This window comes from Anser anser, assembly GCF_964211835.1.
Source record: "Anser anser genome assembly, chromosome: 2".
NCBI lineage: Eukaryota > Metazoa > Chordata > Aves > Anseriformes > Anatidae > Anser > Anser anser.
The window spans coordinates 38524234-38545103 of NC_139721.1; the positions used below are offsets into that span (position 1 = coordinate 38524234).

General features: G+C 44.0%; 1 protein-coding gene across 2 annotated transcripts in view; it reads right to left on the reverse strand.

The window, feature by feature from the left end:
- The window catches only part of CLVS1 (clavesin 1), a 103596-nt gene that overhangs the window by 2728 nt on the left and 79998 nt on the right, over window positions 1–20870 (reverse strand). For both annotated transcript variants that reach the window (XM_083823870.1, XM_083823869.1), the window contains exons 4-5: window positions 13808–13918; window positions 12512–12747 (exon numbers count right to left, since the gene is read on the reverse strand). In XM_083823870.1, the coding sequence (XP_083679996.1) occupies window positions 12512–12747; window positions 13808–13918 (347 nt within the window). The remainder of the gene's footprint in view (window positions 1–12511; window positions 12748–13807; window positions 13919–20870) is intronic.

Here is a 20870-nt window from a genome sequence, read left to right on the forward strand (position 1 = left end):
TAGTATAGAAAAGAAGCTGATTCAAGAGATTATGCAAAATGGCAATTTACATATTTCTAGTATGTGGCAGCAAGAACTATTCAGGTGGCTTTGAAACTAATACAGAATGGATTCAAATCACAATTTTTTTGTTCTCTTTTCTGGAGTATCAAGTTAAATTATTATTAAATAGCACCTAATTAATACTTGTCGCCAATGTTTTGTTTATGGCTGATCCACTGCCCTAAAATGAGTATGAAAAGTTACAGATTTTTGCAGTGTTTGCCAGCATACAGTGGAAAGTTTCTGCCCTAAGTCAAACATGAAAAAAAATCTCTCAAATCTGCCTTGTGCGACCACTGCTGGTTATCTCTGCTCTCAACTCATTACACAAAATTTTTTCTAGCATCTGTACCAGCAAGAGACCAAGTTTCTCCCTGCACTGGTGCTCAGATGTGTGCAAGCTTGGGAGCAATGCAATTCCAAGCTGTGTATGTAGGTCCCAGACTGCTCCTCTTCACACAAGAGCCAAACTAGCTGGAGCATCTAGCAAATGCCTTGCAGCCCACCTGACCCACACGTTCAAGACACTGAATGATTCAAGTGCTATGCTCAGCCCTTCAATATGAAGAGGAATCCAACCGAGGCGTTAGTATATGCCAAACTCTGAAGCATAAGAAATCTCTCTTTTTCTCTAGAAGCTGCTTAGTCCCATCTCTTAAAATAAACCATTCAGACATCTCTCTGAAGTGCGTGGTAATGACTGAAACAATCATCACTATTTTCTAAGTCACACAGCCTACTGTTGTGTTTAGATTTCCATTTTCCAAAAACACCAGTTTTTCATTTGCTGAAAAAATGTTTTGTTATAACTTCAGTTTTAGGAAGAAAGAAATAAAATTACTCAATTCTCAACAAGATTCCAAACTACTTTTTAAAGTATCCATTAGTTCTGGTGAATATTAACGGTGCAGATACTCAGAAGAACATTTTGGCAATATGTTATCAATGCAGCTCACAATCTAATGTAATAACTTGGTGTGAGAGAGATGGTTTACTGGCCTATATACCATCCTGCAATATATGTTCTATAGCTATACTCAATGACAAAGAAATATGATTCGTAATAGGCCAGTGTTGCATAAAGCATTTTCAATTGACCAATAATTACATTTTGCTGTGGAGATTAAGACAAATACTTTTTGAAAAAATGTTCCCTATGTTTGTTTCATATTGCTTTTGTGTATCTAACATATGCATTCAGTCCAAGGAACAAAGCAGTGGTCTAGGTATGTGCAAGTTTGCACAGCACTTAGGGATTTTTGTATATGGGCTCTAGTATTGAAGCTAGGACTTCTGTTTCAGAAGTACTGCTGCCCGTTTTAACTGCATTACTATTTTTCTCCTCACTGCTGTATTATCCTGTAATGAAGAAATTTATGGAAACAAAGCCTCCGTGTCCTTGTGCATAGTGGAATTCCACAAACAAAAGATCCTTGTGTTCTTCACACGCCTGCACATCAGGTAACTCTCATAGGCTGTGACCTGATGTCCTCAGCCACATCAGGGAAGTTCCTATAGGGGTTGCCTTGCTCAAGTCTAATCTTGCACAAGGTCTTCCAGTCTGTACCTTTCAGGCCAGTTGGCACTACATGATTTAGACTTTGAGTTGAGATCACATTAAAGCTCGGGAGTCATGCACTTTTAACTAGGTGAGGTTTTTTCCTTTTGATTTTAATCACATATTTTGTGTAGTACTGCAATAGGGACACTCAAAACTTAAAGACAGCATAGAGTCCCACTGTCTTAAGGGCCTCATATAATTCATGTGTTACCTACATTCAAACCCCTGTTCTGAAGCATTTTTGCCTGTTGACATCAGGTGGAACAGCTTCCATGATTTCTCAGGCAATGTTTCCTAAGTATCGTAGCAACCTCACACCATATTACCTTCAATACTCACCTGAAATGTGGCATGAATGCTGCAATTTTAGAATTACAAATTAATATATCTGAATTGAAGACCTTTTGTCTTTCCTTCTTTCTCAACTAAATATTCCCAACAACCAGCCTGGATAATGCTTGGGATCTGGTTGAGTTAAAAATTAACACAAGTAGACAACTGCTTGTATCACATAGATAAGAGCGCTGGCCTGGCAGACCCTCTGCCCATCTTTAACACAATACATGCTGGAGGCTTAGCTCCTGTAAAAATAGAACATGATTACCGTGGATGGGGAAGTAAGTCTGAGGTAATTAATCGAGAAGTCAATGGCCATAAAATTCCCTAGCCCAGCTTCTCAGCCTAGTTAGCCTTCCTTGGGAGAGAAAAATTGAAATGGAAGCAGAAACGAATTCTCACTTCTGAAGCATAGGTATCATCTGAGTGTGCTCCATTTAAAATGTCAATCAAAACCACCATGGTGTTTTTACTGTTCAGCAAGAATATTTGGAACTCTGGAAAATCAACATTATCCAGCTGTTTTTCCAGCAGGTCAACCATATATTTTAAATGACAGCACTGCATGTTGGTATGTACATCTATATCTAAGACAGCAGATGGCTTTATGCGTGTGGTCGTTTCAATGCAACTACCTCAAATTTAGTCAAAAAAAAAAAAAAAGCATAAAAAGACTGGATGCAAGCCTTCTAGTTGCATTTGTTTCAGAAGGCTCTTGTCAGAGTACAGATGGAGTGAATCAATTCGCAAGGATTGACGTCTGCTGGGTATTGCTTTTGTTTCCTATAAAAAAAATAAAATCCTAAAACCATGCACTGAGCTAATAATAATTGTCAGTGCATCGTTAGTTGCTCACTGTAAAAGATGGCCTTCAGTTCTCTGATCCCTCATTTTGTGCTTTCCATCACAGTAACGTGGATGTGCTGCAGCCCACAGGAGCAAGGACACCCTACATTTGTGCTGAGCTTCGTTTGGAGGCTTTTGCGGAGGAAGAAGGAGAGTGGCATTCTTTTTCCCCAAGTGCAGGAGGCTTCAAACTCTCAGCATGACACACTGCAGCTGATCAATCAGATCACGTTGTATGACTCTATTCATCTACCTCTCACCTCCCATCTGCTCACTTCCCTCTAATTCCCTTCCCATTTCACCAGCACCTCAGGGCTGTTCATCTCCCAGTTATTCATTCCCTTTTCAGAACATAAGAAGGAGAAAACACCTTTTTAAAAAAAAATCACACCTACGAATTTTCATATTGACAAGGTCTGAGGGACATTTCATTCTCTGCCTTCCTCCCTCCCCATCAGACTGCAGAGGAGGGCCCAGCACCCCAGAGCATGCTTTGCAACGCACCTCAAAGGCTTGTCTTCATTAAGTGGGAAAAACAAATTTTCCCCATCGTTACAGAAACAATGCAGGTGTGCAGACATGAAGGATTATAAAAGGTACTTTGTCAGCACTGAAAGCACTTAAAAACAAAATGCGTGGGGAAGGAAGACCTCTTGGAAGATGTGTGTGCTCCCACAGGTGGTACAGACCTAATCTTGCTCGCAGCCCCATGCTTTGCCCACAGGACAACAAAGCCAGGAGTCAGTCTGTGTCACATACCTTGGAATTATGGGGCCACTCCTTGGTCCTTCTTCATTTATCAATATGGATGTGCCTGATATAACCTAATTTGAAGCACTTACGACTTTCTGTGTCAAGATCTTGCCCCAGCCACATGCTAAGTCCAGGGTAGGGGAAGGTGTGGGTAGGAGTGCGTCCTCTCCATCTCTTTTCTCTGCTACATGACCCTTCCTCACTTTTTTTTTTTCCTCACATAAAATGAATCAGAAAACCTGGCCCAGACATGAGTTCCTTATTCCTTAAGAACCCAAGGTGCAACTTGTCACACATAGCAAAAGGTAGGCCTAGCAGTGAGGCCTAATAAAGACAATAGGACAGCAGCAGGCAGCACCAATTTACAGCAGAATCAGCAAGAGCTACTAAAAATATATATGGAATATGACAGTCAAGCAAAAGAAATTCAGGCCAAATAATTAAGAATATTTGCTTCTCCCACTTTATGAATATTACATACAAACCTCTCATGCTTTTCCTGCTCATCCCCAACCCCTTCCCTACCAAGCATGCTTCGTCGCCCAACAGCCTCCAGTGCCTTTGCTCAGACACTCCAGTCCTGTTTATCCTTCAGTCTGCCTTTTTCTCCCATGTCAGTGACCCCAAATGCTGGTATCCCAGCCAGGTTTGCCACCAAATCTTAGTCTCTTCACTTCTGTGTGCCAATACCATGGAGGACGCAGCCCTCAGAGCACCTACTCCCAGCCAGGCCCTACCTCTGAAGTTTCATGTCCGTAGTGAGAGCACCACTGCAGAATGAAAGAGGCCTTGCTGAGGTGCTTTTTAGGCTGGAAAGCTGAGCACTGCAACAGCAGGAAAAGCCAAAATGTGGGCTGTGGGAGCAGCAGTTGCTCAGCCGGGCATGTGGGGGAAATGCGACCCTCTCGTTGCGACCCTGCTCCAGGAGCACATATCGTGCTTTCTCAGAGGGCTCTGTCCTCACTCAGTGCCCAGGTAGACAGTGCAGAGCTAAGACGTGGCTATGTATTTTGCTTTCTTCTAGAGGTTCAGTGTGTGGCTCCGTAACATATTTGCTGCCTATTATTCAAGCCCTGCTCTGAAGATAGCCTTTGTTAATTACCTCCTGAGCTTTTCCATGGAGTTCATCAACACAGCACTTGTGTGCCTCTTAAATGCTAATTCGTTTACTGCTGTAGCACTGCAGTAAGGATTCTTTTAGTTTCCATTTTGCATGTGGAGGGCTTAAGTGAGTGAGATCAGGGTCTATGTGTTCCTCTAACGCAGGGCACCTGTTTCCCGGTGCTGGCAGTCTGGTTTTGCAGAGCACTTTAAGTGTCCAAAGCACACATCTCATTGACTGCAGTTGCAGGTTAGCACCGAGTACTTCTGGAAATTAGACCCCCAAGTATATAGCTTGGCAGACTGGAAATCAGCAGTGTGTAATCTCGCCATCTGTGCAAGGTTTGGTTTAAGCAACTTGCCAAGCCTACGCAAGGGCTCGTGGAGAGCGGGCTAGCAGCACCCACTGCTCCAGGGCTGTGCCAAAGGACCACTCCTGGTCTTTGGTAGGCCTCCCCCTGAGCATCCCCATTTTCTTGCCCACCGTGGGGGCTTCCAAATCCGGCTGCCTCCAGTCCTCTACGCCTGCCTCATCTTTCAGCCTGCCATCCCAGTGACCCCAGTTCTCAGCTGAGTTCACTGCTGAATCATCAGATCTCTCCAGTTCTGCTGCCAGCAGCAGGGATGATGCAGCCCTGCAACCAAAGGGTGCAGCCTGCTGACACCCGGCTGCATGTCTTGCTGCAGCCAGGCCTAGTGCAGGGAAAGTTGTGATTGCAAGCAAAGGTCGTAATTGTAAAAGCTCTCTGTACCCCCTGGCCTGGACAGGAGATGCACATTGTGGGCACTGGACCATCAACCCGAGCTGAATAAGCTTATTTATTCTGGGAGGCCAAGCTAAAGCATGAGGCAATCCTTGGGGTCATTAAATGCTGAAATTAAATATGTTTCTACAGAGCATGTGTGAATTGCTTTTTCAAAGGCTTGTAACTTAGCCAGATGTAGGTGTATTTTCACAGGGCAGCAAAAGACATAAGCAGTGTAAAACTGCAGTTTAAAACCATTTGTTTTATAAAGTGTCATGTCTCTAATCTAAACTACTAAACTTTACGTAAATTTATAGCCAGCTGAAGGCATAATTTACAATGCAATATTTTAGGCAGCCTGAACAGCAGTGGTTCTGCTGTTCCCACCTCCAGCCTGTGTTTGCGTACCCTTATACTTATCAGTGGCAACTGAGAGCTGCAAACAGATAAAAAAACAAATTGTCAATGCCCTTGGGGTGCAGCTGATTGCCTGTCCTGTCGCAGGGAGTGCCCAGTACCTGTCCCTCCTGTCCTCAGTTTAGCTGCGGCTTTGCCATTCTGACCTCCTGCTCAGCTTCTGTCGCTCCTGGCTCATGGTGGTGTTTGGCACCATCGCTTCTGCAGCCTCCTAGGGCCAGCTAACATCCCACGTCAACCAGCTCCCTTCCACTTCTTTCTGATGCATTAGCTGAAATCTGGTCAAAAGCTACAAAGCTGTTCAGCAGCTAATATTCTACGTTGCTAGATAGTGCATACGTTATGCGATGTGCGTGTCCCTGGGACACCTGCTTTACTATTAAGACATGACTCATTCATAATCTGCCTGTGGAGGAAGCATTTCCGTAAAAGCATGCAGAAATTCTCTGTTGTTTGAAATAATTCATACTAAAACAGTGAATATAAATCTTGCACCATAGGTCTTGCGTATTGCAAGCAAAGCTACTTGAACTGAAATATTACATGGAGAATTTCCCTTTTTCCCCAGCAAACGCAGAGCAGTCTGTCCCATCTATAAGCAGAGCAACCCAGGTGCCATCCATGGGCAGTGAGAAGCTTTCACACATTTTCATATGGATTTTTATTTGCTGGTATTTTACTGCTTCTGCAGTAAATTGGCGCTGACTGTGAACCGGCATAAACCATGACCCATAAAAGCAGAAACATATGGCGAAGGCACATTAAGGTCACACCAAGGATAACAACTAGAAAGGTCTGCCTTGCACAGCCCAGCTGGGCATACGGAGGAACCCTGTCTGAATAAATAAAAACCTTACATAAGTCACCCCCACAGATGGCCCCTTTTGGATCTAAAAACGTCCAGCCAGCATTAGTGTGTACCAGTGGTGGGACCCCTCTTCCTGGGAGCAGGTCCTGGTTCTGAGAATGAACAATTAGTTTCAGCAAAAAGATTATTTGAAAATCAGTCCTTTTGAAACCCCCCACATCAGGAGGCAATAACAGCAAACCTTAATCTGTACTTTAAAATCCTTTCACTCTAATCTAGGACATAAAAATCCACACACTGATCTCAACATTGTGGGGTAAAGCAATCCAATAGTTATTTTAGCTGCATTTTCAAAATGCCTGGTATGGGATCTTTTGATGAACCACGAGGCACTTCACTGAATCTGTAGGTCCTCAAGTTTTTACTTCATGGCAGGAAAAGTTAACATTGCATTGAAGCATAAATCATATAAATAATCATATATTTCATGATTAGTGTGTTTGGTTCTTGAAAAGTTTTACCCTACCTCTGAATTTCCTTAGTCCCTACTGAGCTTGACTTGGTAGGAGTAATGTTCTTGCAATCCAAGCTATCCTAAAAATAATCGTTAACTCCAAATTTGATTAAAGATATCCTTAATTAAACTTGTATTAAATAGATTTGATTAAGTAGCACAGGTTGTTTGTTTGGAATGTATGTGTAGCTGTTAGGTAAGATTTCCTTTCTCTGCAGGGCAATTTTAAATTGCACTAGGATTTCAGACCTGTTTGCATTGGCAGCAAATTAAAAGGGAGCACTCTTTGGATACCTGGGGGAACAGAGCAGGGACAGTCAGCTCCCAGACTGTGCATGTTGACTGTGTGTGGAACAAGAAAAGGCAGAGCACAATCTCCATCTCTGGGACCTAAAATTAAGTTCAGGGATCAAAAAGTGACCCAGATGCAGCTGCAGAGAGGCATACCTTGCACAGAAAAGAAACGGAGGCAACATGCTGCTGCAGGTTCCTTTCTTCTGCAGAACCCAACTGTAACAGCAGGGTGACACTTGGGAAAAAAAAAGGAAATTCTTCAAAAAATTGAGTTCTTTAATATCACCCCCAGTCACTAAAACAATCTCTGCGATTGGGAATGCACTCTCACTGTGGGTAGGTGCCCACATAGATATAGGCATGCTTTTCCCACTTGGGCTGGCCAAAAGGGTATGTCCTATTGGCATAAGTGGTATGTTGAAAGAGGTCTTTAAGTCCTTAAGTGCCAGCCTTTACCACCCACACTAACTATCTATTAGGTGCTCACTCAGATAAAACCTCCAGCTCTTCCCCAAACCAACAGCTCATCAACAGAAGCCAGCATGGGCACTGCAGACAAATGCTCTGCTTTGGTGTTAGCTCCCTGTTGACTACACCAGCTCAAGGCTCCTTTCTGACCTCACACGAGGTGTGGCCACAGCTGGAAGGAAGGATGATTTTCTTCCCCGGGCTCCAAATTTTCACACCATTGCTCTCAAATCCCATGCTAGCAAGTGGCAGGCTCACTGTGTGGATGCAGAGATAGTCCAAGGCAGAGAAGTGTCTATTGCCATTGCTGCTCCCATGATCGTGAAAGGGTTGTGGCCAAGCTCTCAGTCTGAATTGATTTTGCTACTACTGTACTAATGCTAGTTTGCACATTTGTTACTTTGCCCATTTCAAACTTCATTGAGCTGAATCTTAACAAACAAATATAATCTGAATGAATTTTATTATTGTTGCCTTTTTTTTCTTTTTTTTTTTTCCATCTGCTCATCCTGTACTAGGATTCTGGGAGTTTTCTCAGGGTGTGAGATAATTTCTGCAGATGCGAGTGGAATTTCCACTGTTTTCATTTTTCCCCAGTGGAGCTTCATGTAGTCACTGGTGGGAAAAAAAAAATTGCAATTGTACTGGTTTTGATTAAAGATTTTCCATATTACAAAAACTTGTCAAACCCCACAATTTTCAAGATCACATTGCTAGCTAGAGTCAGTGGCAGCTTTTTTTCTAGGAGGATCTTCGGTGCTTTCCTTATCTACAAAGACTCCATTCTCTGAAGTAAATAAAGACTTTTTTTTTCAAGAACAAAACTTGTGCAATTTAAAGTCACGGGGAGAAAGTACACTTGCCAGTGGTTTGAGAGAAAGTAACATTCCCATCTCATTGCTGCTAAAAGGAGCAGAAACTGGACACGAATGAGACTTTGAGGAGGCAAGTCAAGTCTCCTGTGACCTCTGGTAACCACCTCGCATCAGACCTTTAGCTCATGCTTTAGCTAGGTTGTCATATCATAGGCTCAGAGTTTCAGTAACTCACTCTTGTGAAGGCAAGGAAACCCCCTCCTCTAATTTCCAACCAAAGTATAGTTGGTCATCTTATTCCCACTTGATCTCAAGCCTAAATTGTCCTCGTCTTTGAGTAGCTGTTCTCTCTCACCAGTTCTTGTTCCCTCCTGTATTTAGAGAACGATCACATCCATTTCAACTTTTGCTCTGTGAGGGCATACAAACCACTCTCTCCTTTAACTTCTTGATATACGGTCTCCACTCTCCTCACCCTCCTCACAACTCTCAGATGGACTTGTTTCAATTTATGTTCATCTGCCCTGGTGACAGGAACCAAAGCAGTGCTGGCAGTCCCAAACGCAAAGCACAGGCATGTACCTGCTCCAGTCCCATTGCCTCTTACTGATGCTTGGTGCTGCATGTTCTCCTTGTCTGCATGTTGATAGACTTGTTTTGGCTTTCAGGTAATAAATTCAGGTTGGTATCACTTACATCTTGAAAAATACTCCTTTTTGCCCCCCTCTGGATTCATTTTATAACATAAATTAAGTGGCTACTAAGTATTTCAGTCAGTTCTCTGGTTCCATTTCGTGGAATTTGTCTTCTAGATCTCCAATTTCTACTTTGATTTTTCAACATCTCTGACACTAGAGTTGCTAGACACTATATTTGGAGTAGATTGTGCACAGGGTGAGAATCTCTTTAGGTGTAGGACCCCCTCAGCAGTCTCTAAGAGAGGCCCCTTTTCCCATTTTTGCTACACACCACAGTTAGTTAGCATTTTTCTAGTTCAGAATTTAGTTCAAATAAGAACTAAATTTCATAGAGGCGTTTCTCTGTGGTCACAGTGTAAGACTCCCAGCTCTGCTAATAGCACTGGGGCTCTAAGACTGAAAAAAGAAACCTTTAACACAGCACTGGCCCGGTGGCATCTCTAGCTAGGACATGCTCATATCTCTTTCCAGCAAGAGAATCCTGATCCAGCAGGTGACACCAGAGCCTGAGACAGAAGGGAGGGATGGAGAAAAGCGTGGTGCCACTCCGTGCAGCGGAGGGGGAATAACTACTCCCCATGCCCTCTACGCAGCTAGCTGCTGGGCTCTTGGAGGGTTTCCTCAGATGAAACATCTCCAGTGATATCTGGGACATCAGACAGAAGGCCCTTAGTTGTTCAGCAAGGTTTTTCATCCCGAAGATACAGAAACCCAAGAAGGCTCAGTCTTCATATACTTACCCCTTTTGGAGGAACGTAGATGCTAAAGAAAGGGTCAGCCTCTTTTTTTTTTTTTTTTTTTTTGTTGTTGTTGTTAAAATCAACATTTCAGCATAGAAATGCTTGAAAAATTACCATTTTTACTCAAGAGCTTAAAGATTTTTATGGCACGTGTGGAGAAGGAGAGGAAAGAATTTTAATGGAAGTGTGAAATTGCTTTAATAAGGGGAAAACTGATAGGGCAATTGAGAGAAAATTATGTCTGAGATGAAGACTAATGTTAGGAGACTACCTATGGCTCATGTAAAGCTCCCAGGAATCTCAGCCGTAGCTCAAGACTCTCATTCTGTTAAAGCTGTGCGAACCTAAAGAGCCAGGGGGGATGTATATAGAAAAGTAATGCTGGTAGAAGTCTGCAGACCTGTTACCAGGCCTTTGATATAAATCTGATCTAATAAATCTAACAAAGCATGCAATTATGCTTCCTTAGTGTAAGCTTTTACCTTAAGTTAGGCCAAAAAGTGATATCAGGGGAAGGAGAATTGAGGCAAATACTCATAGGAGGAAATCAGTAGAAGCAGTGAACTTTTCACCTCTAACAGCTAGAAATGACCATGGGGTAGAAGATCAGATGGTTCACTTAACTGCCAAGTAACGAAATTAGGCTAAAAGTTAGATCTAGTCTGCCCAGAGGCAACATGACAAATTAGATTCATCCACTCACCATATTTGTATTAATGCACTTTTGTATCGTGAACAGATTATAAGAGAAGGCTTTGCCCCAAGGCAGGGTTTTCTGGCACTGCACTCATTTTCAAGCTGAGGTTCTCCCCTGAGGGCACCATGAGACCCTCACTTCTTAGCAGCTTAGGATGTGATCCTCAGCAAAGATTTACCACTAACCTGTGAACAGCTCTTAGCACTTCAAAGCTTAAATAATTATAATAATGCTAATAACAGATTTATTTCTGTAAAGTTACAAAAATTGTAAAACTTGTTATATATTTTAATAGTAGTGTAATATTTAGTTAGTGTCTTTCTAGAATCATATAGTGTGTGTTTCACTGCTAATATTTTCAAAAAAAAATCATCATGAATGCTAATACTTTCAAAAAGGAAAAAAAAAAAAGTTGTTTAAAAATGAATACGATAGGCTCTGTAAACTCATTGTGGCTCCCAGTCCTGGCTGGGAGTCCGTAGGGAGACCTGCGAACCGGCTGCCTCTCTTCATGCCGTGGCTGTCGCCCTGCAAAAAGGGTCGTACCCCATGAGAGGTGGGGGACACAGCACTTCACATCCATTCCTAAGCGTGAGCTTTTTTCCACACGAGGCTCCGTGTTGCAGCTGCAGCAGCGTGGCGTCCCTCTAACCTGGGAGGGTGCTGCGCATCGCGAACTCATTTCTTTTCCCTCTGACGATGCAAGACTTTTAAAATTAATTGCATGACATTCTGGCTTGTCTGTGTTGTCAGCTTTGATTTTGCTGTGACAAAATGATGGCCGCTGCCTGTCACAGGGAGTGACACCCCATCTGTGAGCACCGCACTCATCAAGTGGCAGCAGGGAGTTAAAGCCTGGCTGCGATCTGCATTGAAAGCAGTTTCGCAGAGTGCAGCGTGGAGGGAGAAGCAAGTGTGGACGATGTCCTCTTGCAGGGGAGCCAGCCCAGCCATCACTTGCTGGCTTTCCTGGGGGACAGCTGGTGGCAGCCCTGCTGTGGCACTCGCACGGCCACAAGCCCCAGCGATCTGCACCGGGCAGCCAACGCTGCTCACCCCGTCACTGCAATTAGCACAAATTACCCGGGGCTGTACTTTCGAGAGCTGCCATGTTGAGCATTCAACGCACACCCACCAGATCTAAAAGCAGCAATGTTAAAAGAGCAGCCTCGCTGCGCTGGCAGGGCTGGAGGGGGAAGGTGGGAGCAGTAGCAGCAGTACGAGCCGAGCCCAGCTTTCCTTTAGAGGGCAGTGGTGCTCATTGTACAAGGGCTGCATTTACAAGGAGGCAAAATGTTGTTAGCTGGGGTCAGCGGGCACCGAAGCAACAGCAACTCGCAGAAAACAGCAGCGAAGTGCTGCCGGCTGCGCAGTGCTGTACAGGAGAGCGTTTTGCTCCGATACACTCCGTGGACTGCTCTGCGCAGGGGCTCATTAGTTTCCCCTTGTTTTTGTTCACACTAATCAGCAATCAGACAAGTAATTACGGTTCCACAGAGAGGCTTCCTTTCTCCTGCCACGTCAAGAGCTCAGCCCAGGGTGCAGCACTCCTGACTGTCAATATTTGCCAATTCATCTGCATCCCCTTTCCGAGCCAGACAAGCCCTTCCTGCCCGATTTACACCCAACCTCTAAGGCAAGCCAAAAACCAGGTGATTTCTGAAGCAGCACTAACCTTTTCATGGGTTTGGGTGAGGCCTCCCGCTCCAGGTTGGAGGACGTGTGCTTCACGTGCATGGCGTTGTAGGAAGTGTGGGTGTACTCGTTCTCGTCGCTGTAGTCGGGGCCCAGCAGCGTTCGAGCCCACGTCCCCATGTCGTACGGGGGAAGGGTCCCCCCAAATTCAGAGGGCAGGCATTCGGGGTGTATTAGCTGGTGAAGGCTGTTCAGGTTGTTGCCATGAAGAAAGATCTTCAAGAAAAAAAAGTAAAGTTCATAGTCATCATCGCTTCCTTGCTTCAGTGATAACAGCACTAGTGAAACACGGGGTGTGATTATTCGACAGTTTCAGGCAGGGTCTTCTGGAGCACCCAGTGCTTATTGGGAGGAGAGGGATCAGCTTTGGTGTGTGTAGCCGAAGAGTTAGGCTGACACCATAAACACTTGTGAAAAGCCTGATTCGATTACTTTCGGCACAGCACCATCATTTTCTTAAGTACCAGACTGGGGAAAGTGCAAGTTGGGTATAATACCCACCTATTGCTACTGTGAGAGGAGGGAACCTTGTACGAAAGCAGTGGAAAGAAAAGGGAGATAGTGGGGATTACTGAAAGAAAATATGAAGAATAGGTCCTCAAATTTTGAGGGGTAACCCAGCCCTGCACCCGGGGACTGATGTTTCGCAGCGTGAGGCCGCTTTGTGCTGCTTCAGCAACATTGGGCTTTCTGATTCCTCTTTGCTTTCAGACTGGCACTACCCATGTCCTGTACAACCCAGGGCAGGGAATGGGGCCTTCTGAGAGATGATCCAGTGGTGGTTTCATGAGCTTCGTGGACAACCAGGTAAGGTGACTGCAGGACAACAGTTCACATGGGTCTCAGTGGGGAACACCTGCCTTTTCTGCAGCTTGAGCAAACAGGCTTCAGGCAGGGATAATTTTGGTGGAAATAAGTGAATTAGCACCATGTGAAAAAAAGTCAAATTGCTAAAGAAGCAAAAAGGGAATGTTTGCTTCCACAAAAAGTGTTGAGCAGAATTTTTCCTCTCTGCAGGTGGCTCTAGCCAGGCCTGATAATCCCTCTGCATCACTTCTACCCCCGAGCATGTCCTGTTAGAAAGGATCTACTCTTGGTTAGTGATAACAAATCTTTGGTCTCTTGTTATTGATCCAACCCAGATCATTGAAAACTGTAAGTCTTGGTAACAGCTGTCGTTCTCTGAGGCCATATGAAAAATGCAGAGAGAAAGCAGGGGACTGCTCCTTTCCTTTGGACCTCCAGCCTCCTACCTCCCCCAGCCCCTTCTAATTACCCTTTTCCTTGTCTTGTCTTTGAGGAATGGTTTGATTAGCGTGTACAGGGCATGGATGTACCAGGGCTGGTTGACAAAATGGACTCCTCCAAAGCGGGCAGGAAAGCTGTCCTACAGAAAGAAAGAAATGGAAGCCAGTTAACAGATGCAGTGCTTTAGTCAGGCAGTCAATAGGATGAAACTCAGAGGGAGAAGTCTGCCTCTCTCCATCTGCAACAGCAACTGAGTGCTGAGCTTGCTGGCAGGGGGCAAGAGGGAGACGGGAGGAGGAAGAAGCCCAGAAACATTTGCATCAGTTTCTGCTCTTAGCAGACAGTCCCTGCTCCCTTCCACGCGTTACCGCATCAATTGCTGATGATTTAAAGCAGGCTCTCCAGACGCTTTGCCTGAACGCTTTTTTCACTCCATCAGGGCATCCATCCGACTTTGCCGGGATGGGAAGCGAGGCAGGGCTGATGAGCGCGGCTCCCTCGAGGGGGAAGCTTTCTAATTTCTCATTGTGCTGCGCGAGGCGAGCCCCCAGTTCCCACGCACAGTGCCGCACGCAGCTCACCTCTTCACCCTGCTGCCTCCCTGCCTCCCTCCTGCTAAAATCATCATTACAATGGCTGACCTTTCGGGGTGAGCGCGCAGCGTACTCTGGGGAGGAGGATGGGTGGGAAAGGCTGATAAGTGGAGGTGTAGAGGGAGCGCACCACGACGGCTCCATGGAAACTGACAGAGCCAAGCGCTGGCTGCGAGGCTGTGCACAAACCCCCTCTGCATTAAGATGCAGGTGGCGTCCTGCCGGGGAGGTGTTTGCAGAAGCAGCCCGCTCCGCTCGGGCGGCGTGGCACGCTTAATAGAAGAGGAGGTTGCTGGCGCGCCTTGAAAGGTTGCCGCGTATTGCGACGGGCGTTTTGTATCGACGCTCTCATCTAGCAAATGTCAGTCAGGGAAGAGCCTGGGGTCTTTGACTTGCATGAACAGCGGGATGGATGGCTGCTGCTCCTGCGTGCGAGCACGCTTCCAGAGAGAAGAGAGGTGCCTGTATCTGCCCGGAGAGGTCCTAACAGGGCCTTCCTACTCCTGCCTGTGCTCCTAACCCCCACAGCTCAGCAGAGACAGGCAGAGCACAACCAGGTCTCTTCCTGCAGGGCTTTGGCTTCAGGCAGGTTAATTCCCCCACAATTAGCGCTGGGTGTCCCAGGGCTTTCTCTCAGCTTTATCTGGAGCATCAGGGACAGCACAGCTGGTGGGGCTATGGGGTAGATTTGTGACATGATATGGGAACTCCCCTTATACACCTGCTCAGTGTAGCTTTTACACAGCTTCAAGGTCGAATTATTTCACCAATTTAGCACTCCTGCCTCCATCCTCACCCAGGATAGATATGAAGGACCATTTATATTCTTCTGGCACTGGCTGTGGATTGCCCTAGCAGTCATATCAAAATATATCGTGTTAATGTTTGTGAGGGGCCATATGCATTAAGTGATACCCTTTTCTTTAGCAATACAGAAGTATAAGCCTCTCACACCTCAAACACATCAGTTTAGCTGAAATCATTACAAATCTCAATATTGGATTCTATGTGCAAAGCCAGTGGGTAATCAGGCCAGAAGACAGGAGCCCTCTCAAGGAGGACACATACTCCTTGGAGGTGTTCATTCACTATGAAGATGACTGTACTTCCATTGTTGCTGGGATATTAGATAAAATTTTGTGATGCAGCCCTGACTGATTTAAACTAACGGATCGCTGCAGGTTGCAGTGACTTCAGCTGGGCTGTCCTGAGAAACAGCAGTGGAGAATCTGGCTTTTTTCTGAGCCCACCTAGTAAAAGCATCAGCCTTCAGATGCATGAAGTGAAGCCAAAAGGAGCTTCCTACCCCATCATAACCCAAAAGTGATTTAGACAAGACCAGAGACAAAAATTTCCATCTCATGCAAAACTCACATATTCAGTTGATTTCCTCCCACACGGGAATGAAAATCTGAAGATTTGAAACTTTTCACAGAATACTTTTAACAGGAAAAAAAAAAAAAAAATGATATCAGGATGTTCTTTTTTAATTGTTATTATCTTTCTATATTTGTCAAAGCAGCTGCCACCCCACAAGCCTTAGCTCTAAAGGAGAAGTTCTTGGACTCATTTGCTCTTTGGGACTGACCTGCCACAGCAGTCCCGAGTTGCACTATAACAATACAGGTCGATGTAGTAGTCATATAGGTCAATATGAGGGTGAAGTAAGGCACACTAAAGAAATAAGAGATAGGAGGCATGGGAATGACTTTAAGACACGGAGAATTATATTGACTAGAAAAAAAAAGAAAAATTGTTTTGCTTTCTCATTAGAGTATACAGATTATATCAATCGCAATCTTCAGTGAGAAATATCAGGCTTAACTTCCAAAGGGAAACACTGGGAAACACTTTTTTTTTTTTTTTCAAATATGTTCACCAGCCTTAATGATACCACCTTACCCAAAAAGGTCTGAATGCTGGCATGCTGAGAATTAAGGCAACCAGCTGGAGTTTTGAATCGGCAGACTGCCTCTGGAAAGGGTTGACCAAAGAGGAGAATGTACTGTCCTACACAGAAAATGAATTTTATGTCCACTCAACATAGACTGTCAAGTCCATAAACTAGGTTCTGTCTGGTACATCAGTAGATAAAGGGTTACAGAAAAGTTTCTCATATAACAATTTTATTTTAAGGCAACGGCTGTATTTTCATTCTAAAGATACACCAAGGAATACACAAAGAACCTTTAAAAGGCAGTGTCATTATAAAGAACTAATAATAATAACAATAATTAAAAATAAATTAAAAAAGAACATTTTTTGTGTTTAACTTTCTGCTATTTTTGTTCCTTGCACTGTTAAGCACATAAGCTCAATTTGACTTTTATCTCTCAGTCCACCTGCATTTGTAAGGCTGTCAATTAGAACAAAGACAAAAACATACTTCTTTTTTTTAAAAAAACACAGAAATTTGATATGGGAATCATCCAGACAGTTTGGAGCTGCAGCATTCCAATTTTGCAGAAGTCCCTAATTAGCGCAAAGCTGTCTTGGAAAGAAAAGCTCTCGTCTGGAGGTCTGTCTTGTGCAGCTCTAGGAAGATGTATGAGACCTTTCCCACACCCCACTTAGTGTCTCTGTTGCTTTCCCTGGGGCGAGGTGAAAGTAGCTGAAATTGATTTTCTGCTGGAGAGCTTTTGCTTTTAGGAATTCTCTTTTGATTTCTCCTGTCTCGTGATTCCTTGGGAAGGTGTATTTTATAATGAGGTGTATTTTCTGGAGCCTACTGTGAAAAGGACCCTGGGATCACGGAGCCCTTTCTTAACCCGATTCCTTGTTAAAAATACCCAATCGTGAGGATATATTTACATGTTATGCCAGAGATATAAATAAAATATGGCATGCTGGAACTAGCCTAATGATTTGTGTAGACTACTGCCATTTTATCTGAAATCCAGGCTGGACATAACTTCATGTCACTCAGAGATGCAATTACAGTGTGAATAAACACATCCAGCCCAGTGTTAATCTGGCTAGTTTGCTACTCAGCAGTAGCAGGTAGAAAACAGTGAAAGGACTCCAGATACTTACTTGGGCAGCTACCTCACCCCAGAGTCAAACCAGGTCTTCTTCATTTCATTGGGACCCAAAGTCAACTAAAACAAGGAATACATCTAACCTTGCAGCAGTGACACCTTTCCTAAATAGCATGGGCAAACATAGAGAGACAAAATTGTCCTAGCACAGGGGTTTTAATTGATCCTGTAGATTGACTGAAACTGATGCTTTAGGTAGGACTTATCATTTGCCTGATTTTCCTTTTTAAAAACAAACATACAAACAAACAAAAAGCAACCTCCTTTCAGTGATTTCCCTCCACATCATCCCCAAAGAAGAGAATGAGGTTAACACTTGAGGGCCAGAGCCGACCTGCCATAGACACCTAAATATCCATACAAGCCTAAATACATCTTTTGTTTCTGGTTGGAAAGGTGTCTCCAAGCTTGCACAGCAGAAGAAAATGTGGAGATCATTGATTCTCTTTTCGTCTCAGGCCTCCTGTGCTAGGAAATTTCTGAACTGAAATGAGCCTAAGACTGAAAATCTTCTGTACAAAATGTTCTGCTAAATAGCTTGAGAGTGATAGCTATGAGGTGAACGAGAGACTATTTTTTACTATTTAAGCCTGTTCTTGCCTTCATGACATCTATTTCTTTTGGCAGGAGTACACATCAGAAACCTTTTACTGCTTTGTTGTTCTGAACTGCTTGATTCGGAAAGCTAAAAATCAAGATGATCTTCTAACATCTCATCATGCCAACGTGTGGCAGAGGAGTAAAACAGTCTTTGGAATATCAAAATTAGGAATAAATACAGCCTGATATAAATCCAGCTAATCTTTTCAAACTGTGTGAATTGGCTCCATAGACCAATGACCTAAGCTCAAAAAACAAGTTATAGCATACTTCCAGGTTTGAATTCCATTTGAATTTTGTGACACAAATGTTTTTAAGCTGCTTTCATAGCCTCAACCCTTTGCAATCAGATAAGCAAACACACATCTTGCCATCCAAATGCATTTCTTTAACCTAGACCAGACTCGCCAGTTTTATGCAAATCAAAATATAATCCCCTTTGAATTAAAATAGTTTCTCTTAGATTCAGGCAGATTTCAATCATAAACAAAACTGTTTAAACTGAAAGGTCATTCAAACTGAGGCTAAAAACAGCATCCTCATGCCTCTTTGCTTACATAATCAGTCCCTGCAGTGGATTAAAGCTCCCACAGACCATATTAATAGTTCTGGAAGATTTTATTAATAGTTCAGTGATAGTTTCTCCCCAGAGTGTTTCTGTGAGTGGGTGATTTTAATGGACTGGTACAATAAAGAGGGGAGGCTTTCAGCTCTCCAACCCTGGGTCCAAATCCAGCCTCGGAAACAGTGCCAGTGATGGAAAGTTGTTGTTCTCTGATTTTATGACTTTGCCAGGTATTGGACAGGCTGTGTCTATTAAAAAGGCTTTCCTGAGCATGTCTGAATGAATGCCCAGTAATACCCTTGGTGTGGACAGGGCAGGTTGTCTTACAATGCAGGTTAGGAGAGAAAGCAGAGAGCCACCCCCATCACTACAGCTTCAGTTTCTAATTTTAATACAGCTCCTAGGAGCTGAGTATTTAGCTGGGGACACCCAGGACAGGAGGGGTGGGAGGCAGCAGTGGGAGTGGGGATGGGGATGGGGATGGGGATGGGGATGGCAGGGACCTGGGGCTGGGCTGCTCCCATCCCTCTTGAGCGTCCCCAGGGCTGCAGGAGTGAGCATGGCTCTGCTCAGAGACCAGGCACGTTTCACACCTCCATCCGGACAAGTTGCTCTTCCTTTTGTTATCTCTTTTTGCTCCCCTGTGTTTTCGAAGAGACAGGAATGCAAAATTAATGTTGCTGGTGGCAATAATTGCAAACTCATTTGCTTCTACCTTGGCATGCCCTCAGAGTACACAGGGCTTGGAAATAGCTGCAGAGAAGGGAAAAAACATTACAAAAAAAAAAATCAACAAAAAAACCCACTATATTAGTGCAGTTTTGACCTGCCAAACTATGACTGCAAAAGGGATTCTTGCAATCAGGAAGATCTCATTGATTTTGTGAAGCAGTGACTGTAACTACTCACACCAAAATGATCTCTTTGAAACATACAGTGGCAAAAAAATGGAGCTAAATCACAGAAAAATATGAGTGCTTGGTTTATTTTTACACCATATACCCACGTATGTAGATTAGTATGCTCTGAAGTACTGCTGTCAGGGAAATTGAACTGAAAAATGAACATTAGGATGCATTCTCCTAGACATTTTTCATTATGTTTGTTATCTCTCCTGCTACACTCTATAACTTTTAAAATTCAGCCATTTGCGGTGGGTTTATCCCAGTCATTACTGCACGTTAGTGAGGTCCTACAGAGCATCTGTTCATGGGTGTTGGCAGATGGCACCAATAAATCAGGTTACAGAACACAGATTTGCTCAGTAAACTTTGATTTGTCCTGATAGAATCATGCTGTCATATCATCTGGTCCAACAAAATAACCTGTAACCTTGGGGCAAAAGGGGATTTCTTCATGACTTCTTTACGAGGAACCCTTTGCTGAACCAGCTCAAAAAAAAATTAAGAATAGAAAAAATCCTAGGAGAAGTAACACCTCTGGACTGACACCATACCCTGGTGCTATTTTTCTGCTTGGCCCCACTGTTTTCAAAGTGTTTCTTTCACCCACAACTTACAGACTGATGCTCCTTTCAGATTAAAAAGGTGAATGCATTATATCACAAAAGAAAAAGCATGTTCATTCAGGGGCCTGGCTGAGTACTGCCAAACTCATATCAACTAGCTCTGGATTAGCTCATAGAGAGGCAAGGCCAGAACAGGAGCTCTGTGGTTGAGCAGGAAGAGTGACAGCCACGCACTAGGCTGAGAAGGTGTAAATTGGGTCACAGGAACAAGTGGGCACATGGGAAGGGACAAGAATTTGCCAGAGGCAATTTTTTTGAGTTAGTTTAGAAACTTGCTGTGATCATTGCAGCAAGTTCTAGCAAACTGGGCTAAATCATCTCCATTGTCCTGGTTTTTGCTGTAAATTCTATCTCAGAAACACTTCCATCCCCAGCTTTCTGAAGCGAAGGTGACTACAAGCTGTGTTGCTTCTATTCCTGTATCTCGCTGAACATGCCAGTCTGAAATTAGTTGTGGGGGAAGGGAAAAGCAGTAGGAAGATCATCAAAGCTGAAACTAGTTTAGGGCTTAATTAGGAACTGTAAAGCACACTGGGCACAGTGCAAGCCTGGCCTCCAGGCTTGCTGAGCCAACACATGTGCTGCCTGCTGGAGTGTGTACCCACAAGTTGGCGGTGACACTCCGTGCTCCCTGGGCTACCAAGCCCATGGCTGGAAATGACCTAGTAGCTTTGGTGGCTTGAAATCATCAGAAGAACAAAGCTTCTGTACAAATATCATGTTTCTGAGAGAAGTCACACTCCTCCAACCCTTCCCCTGATGCCTGG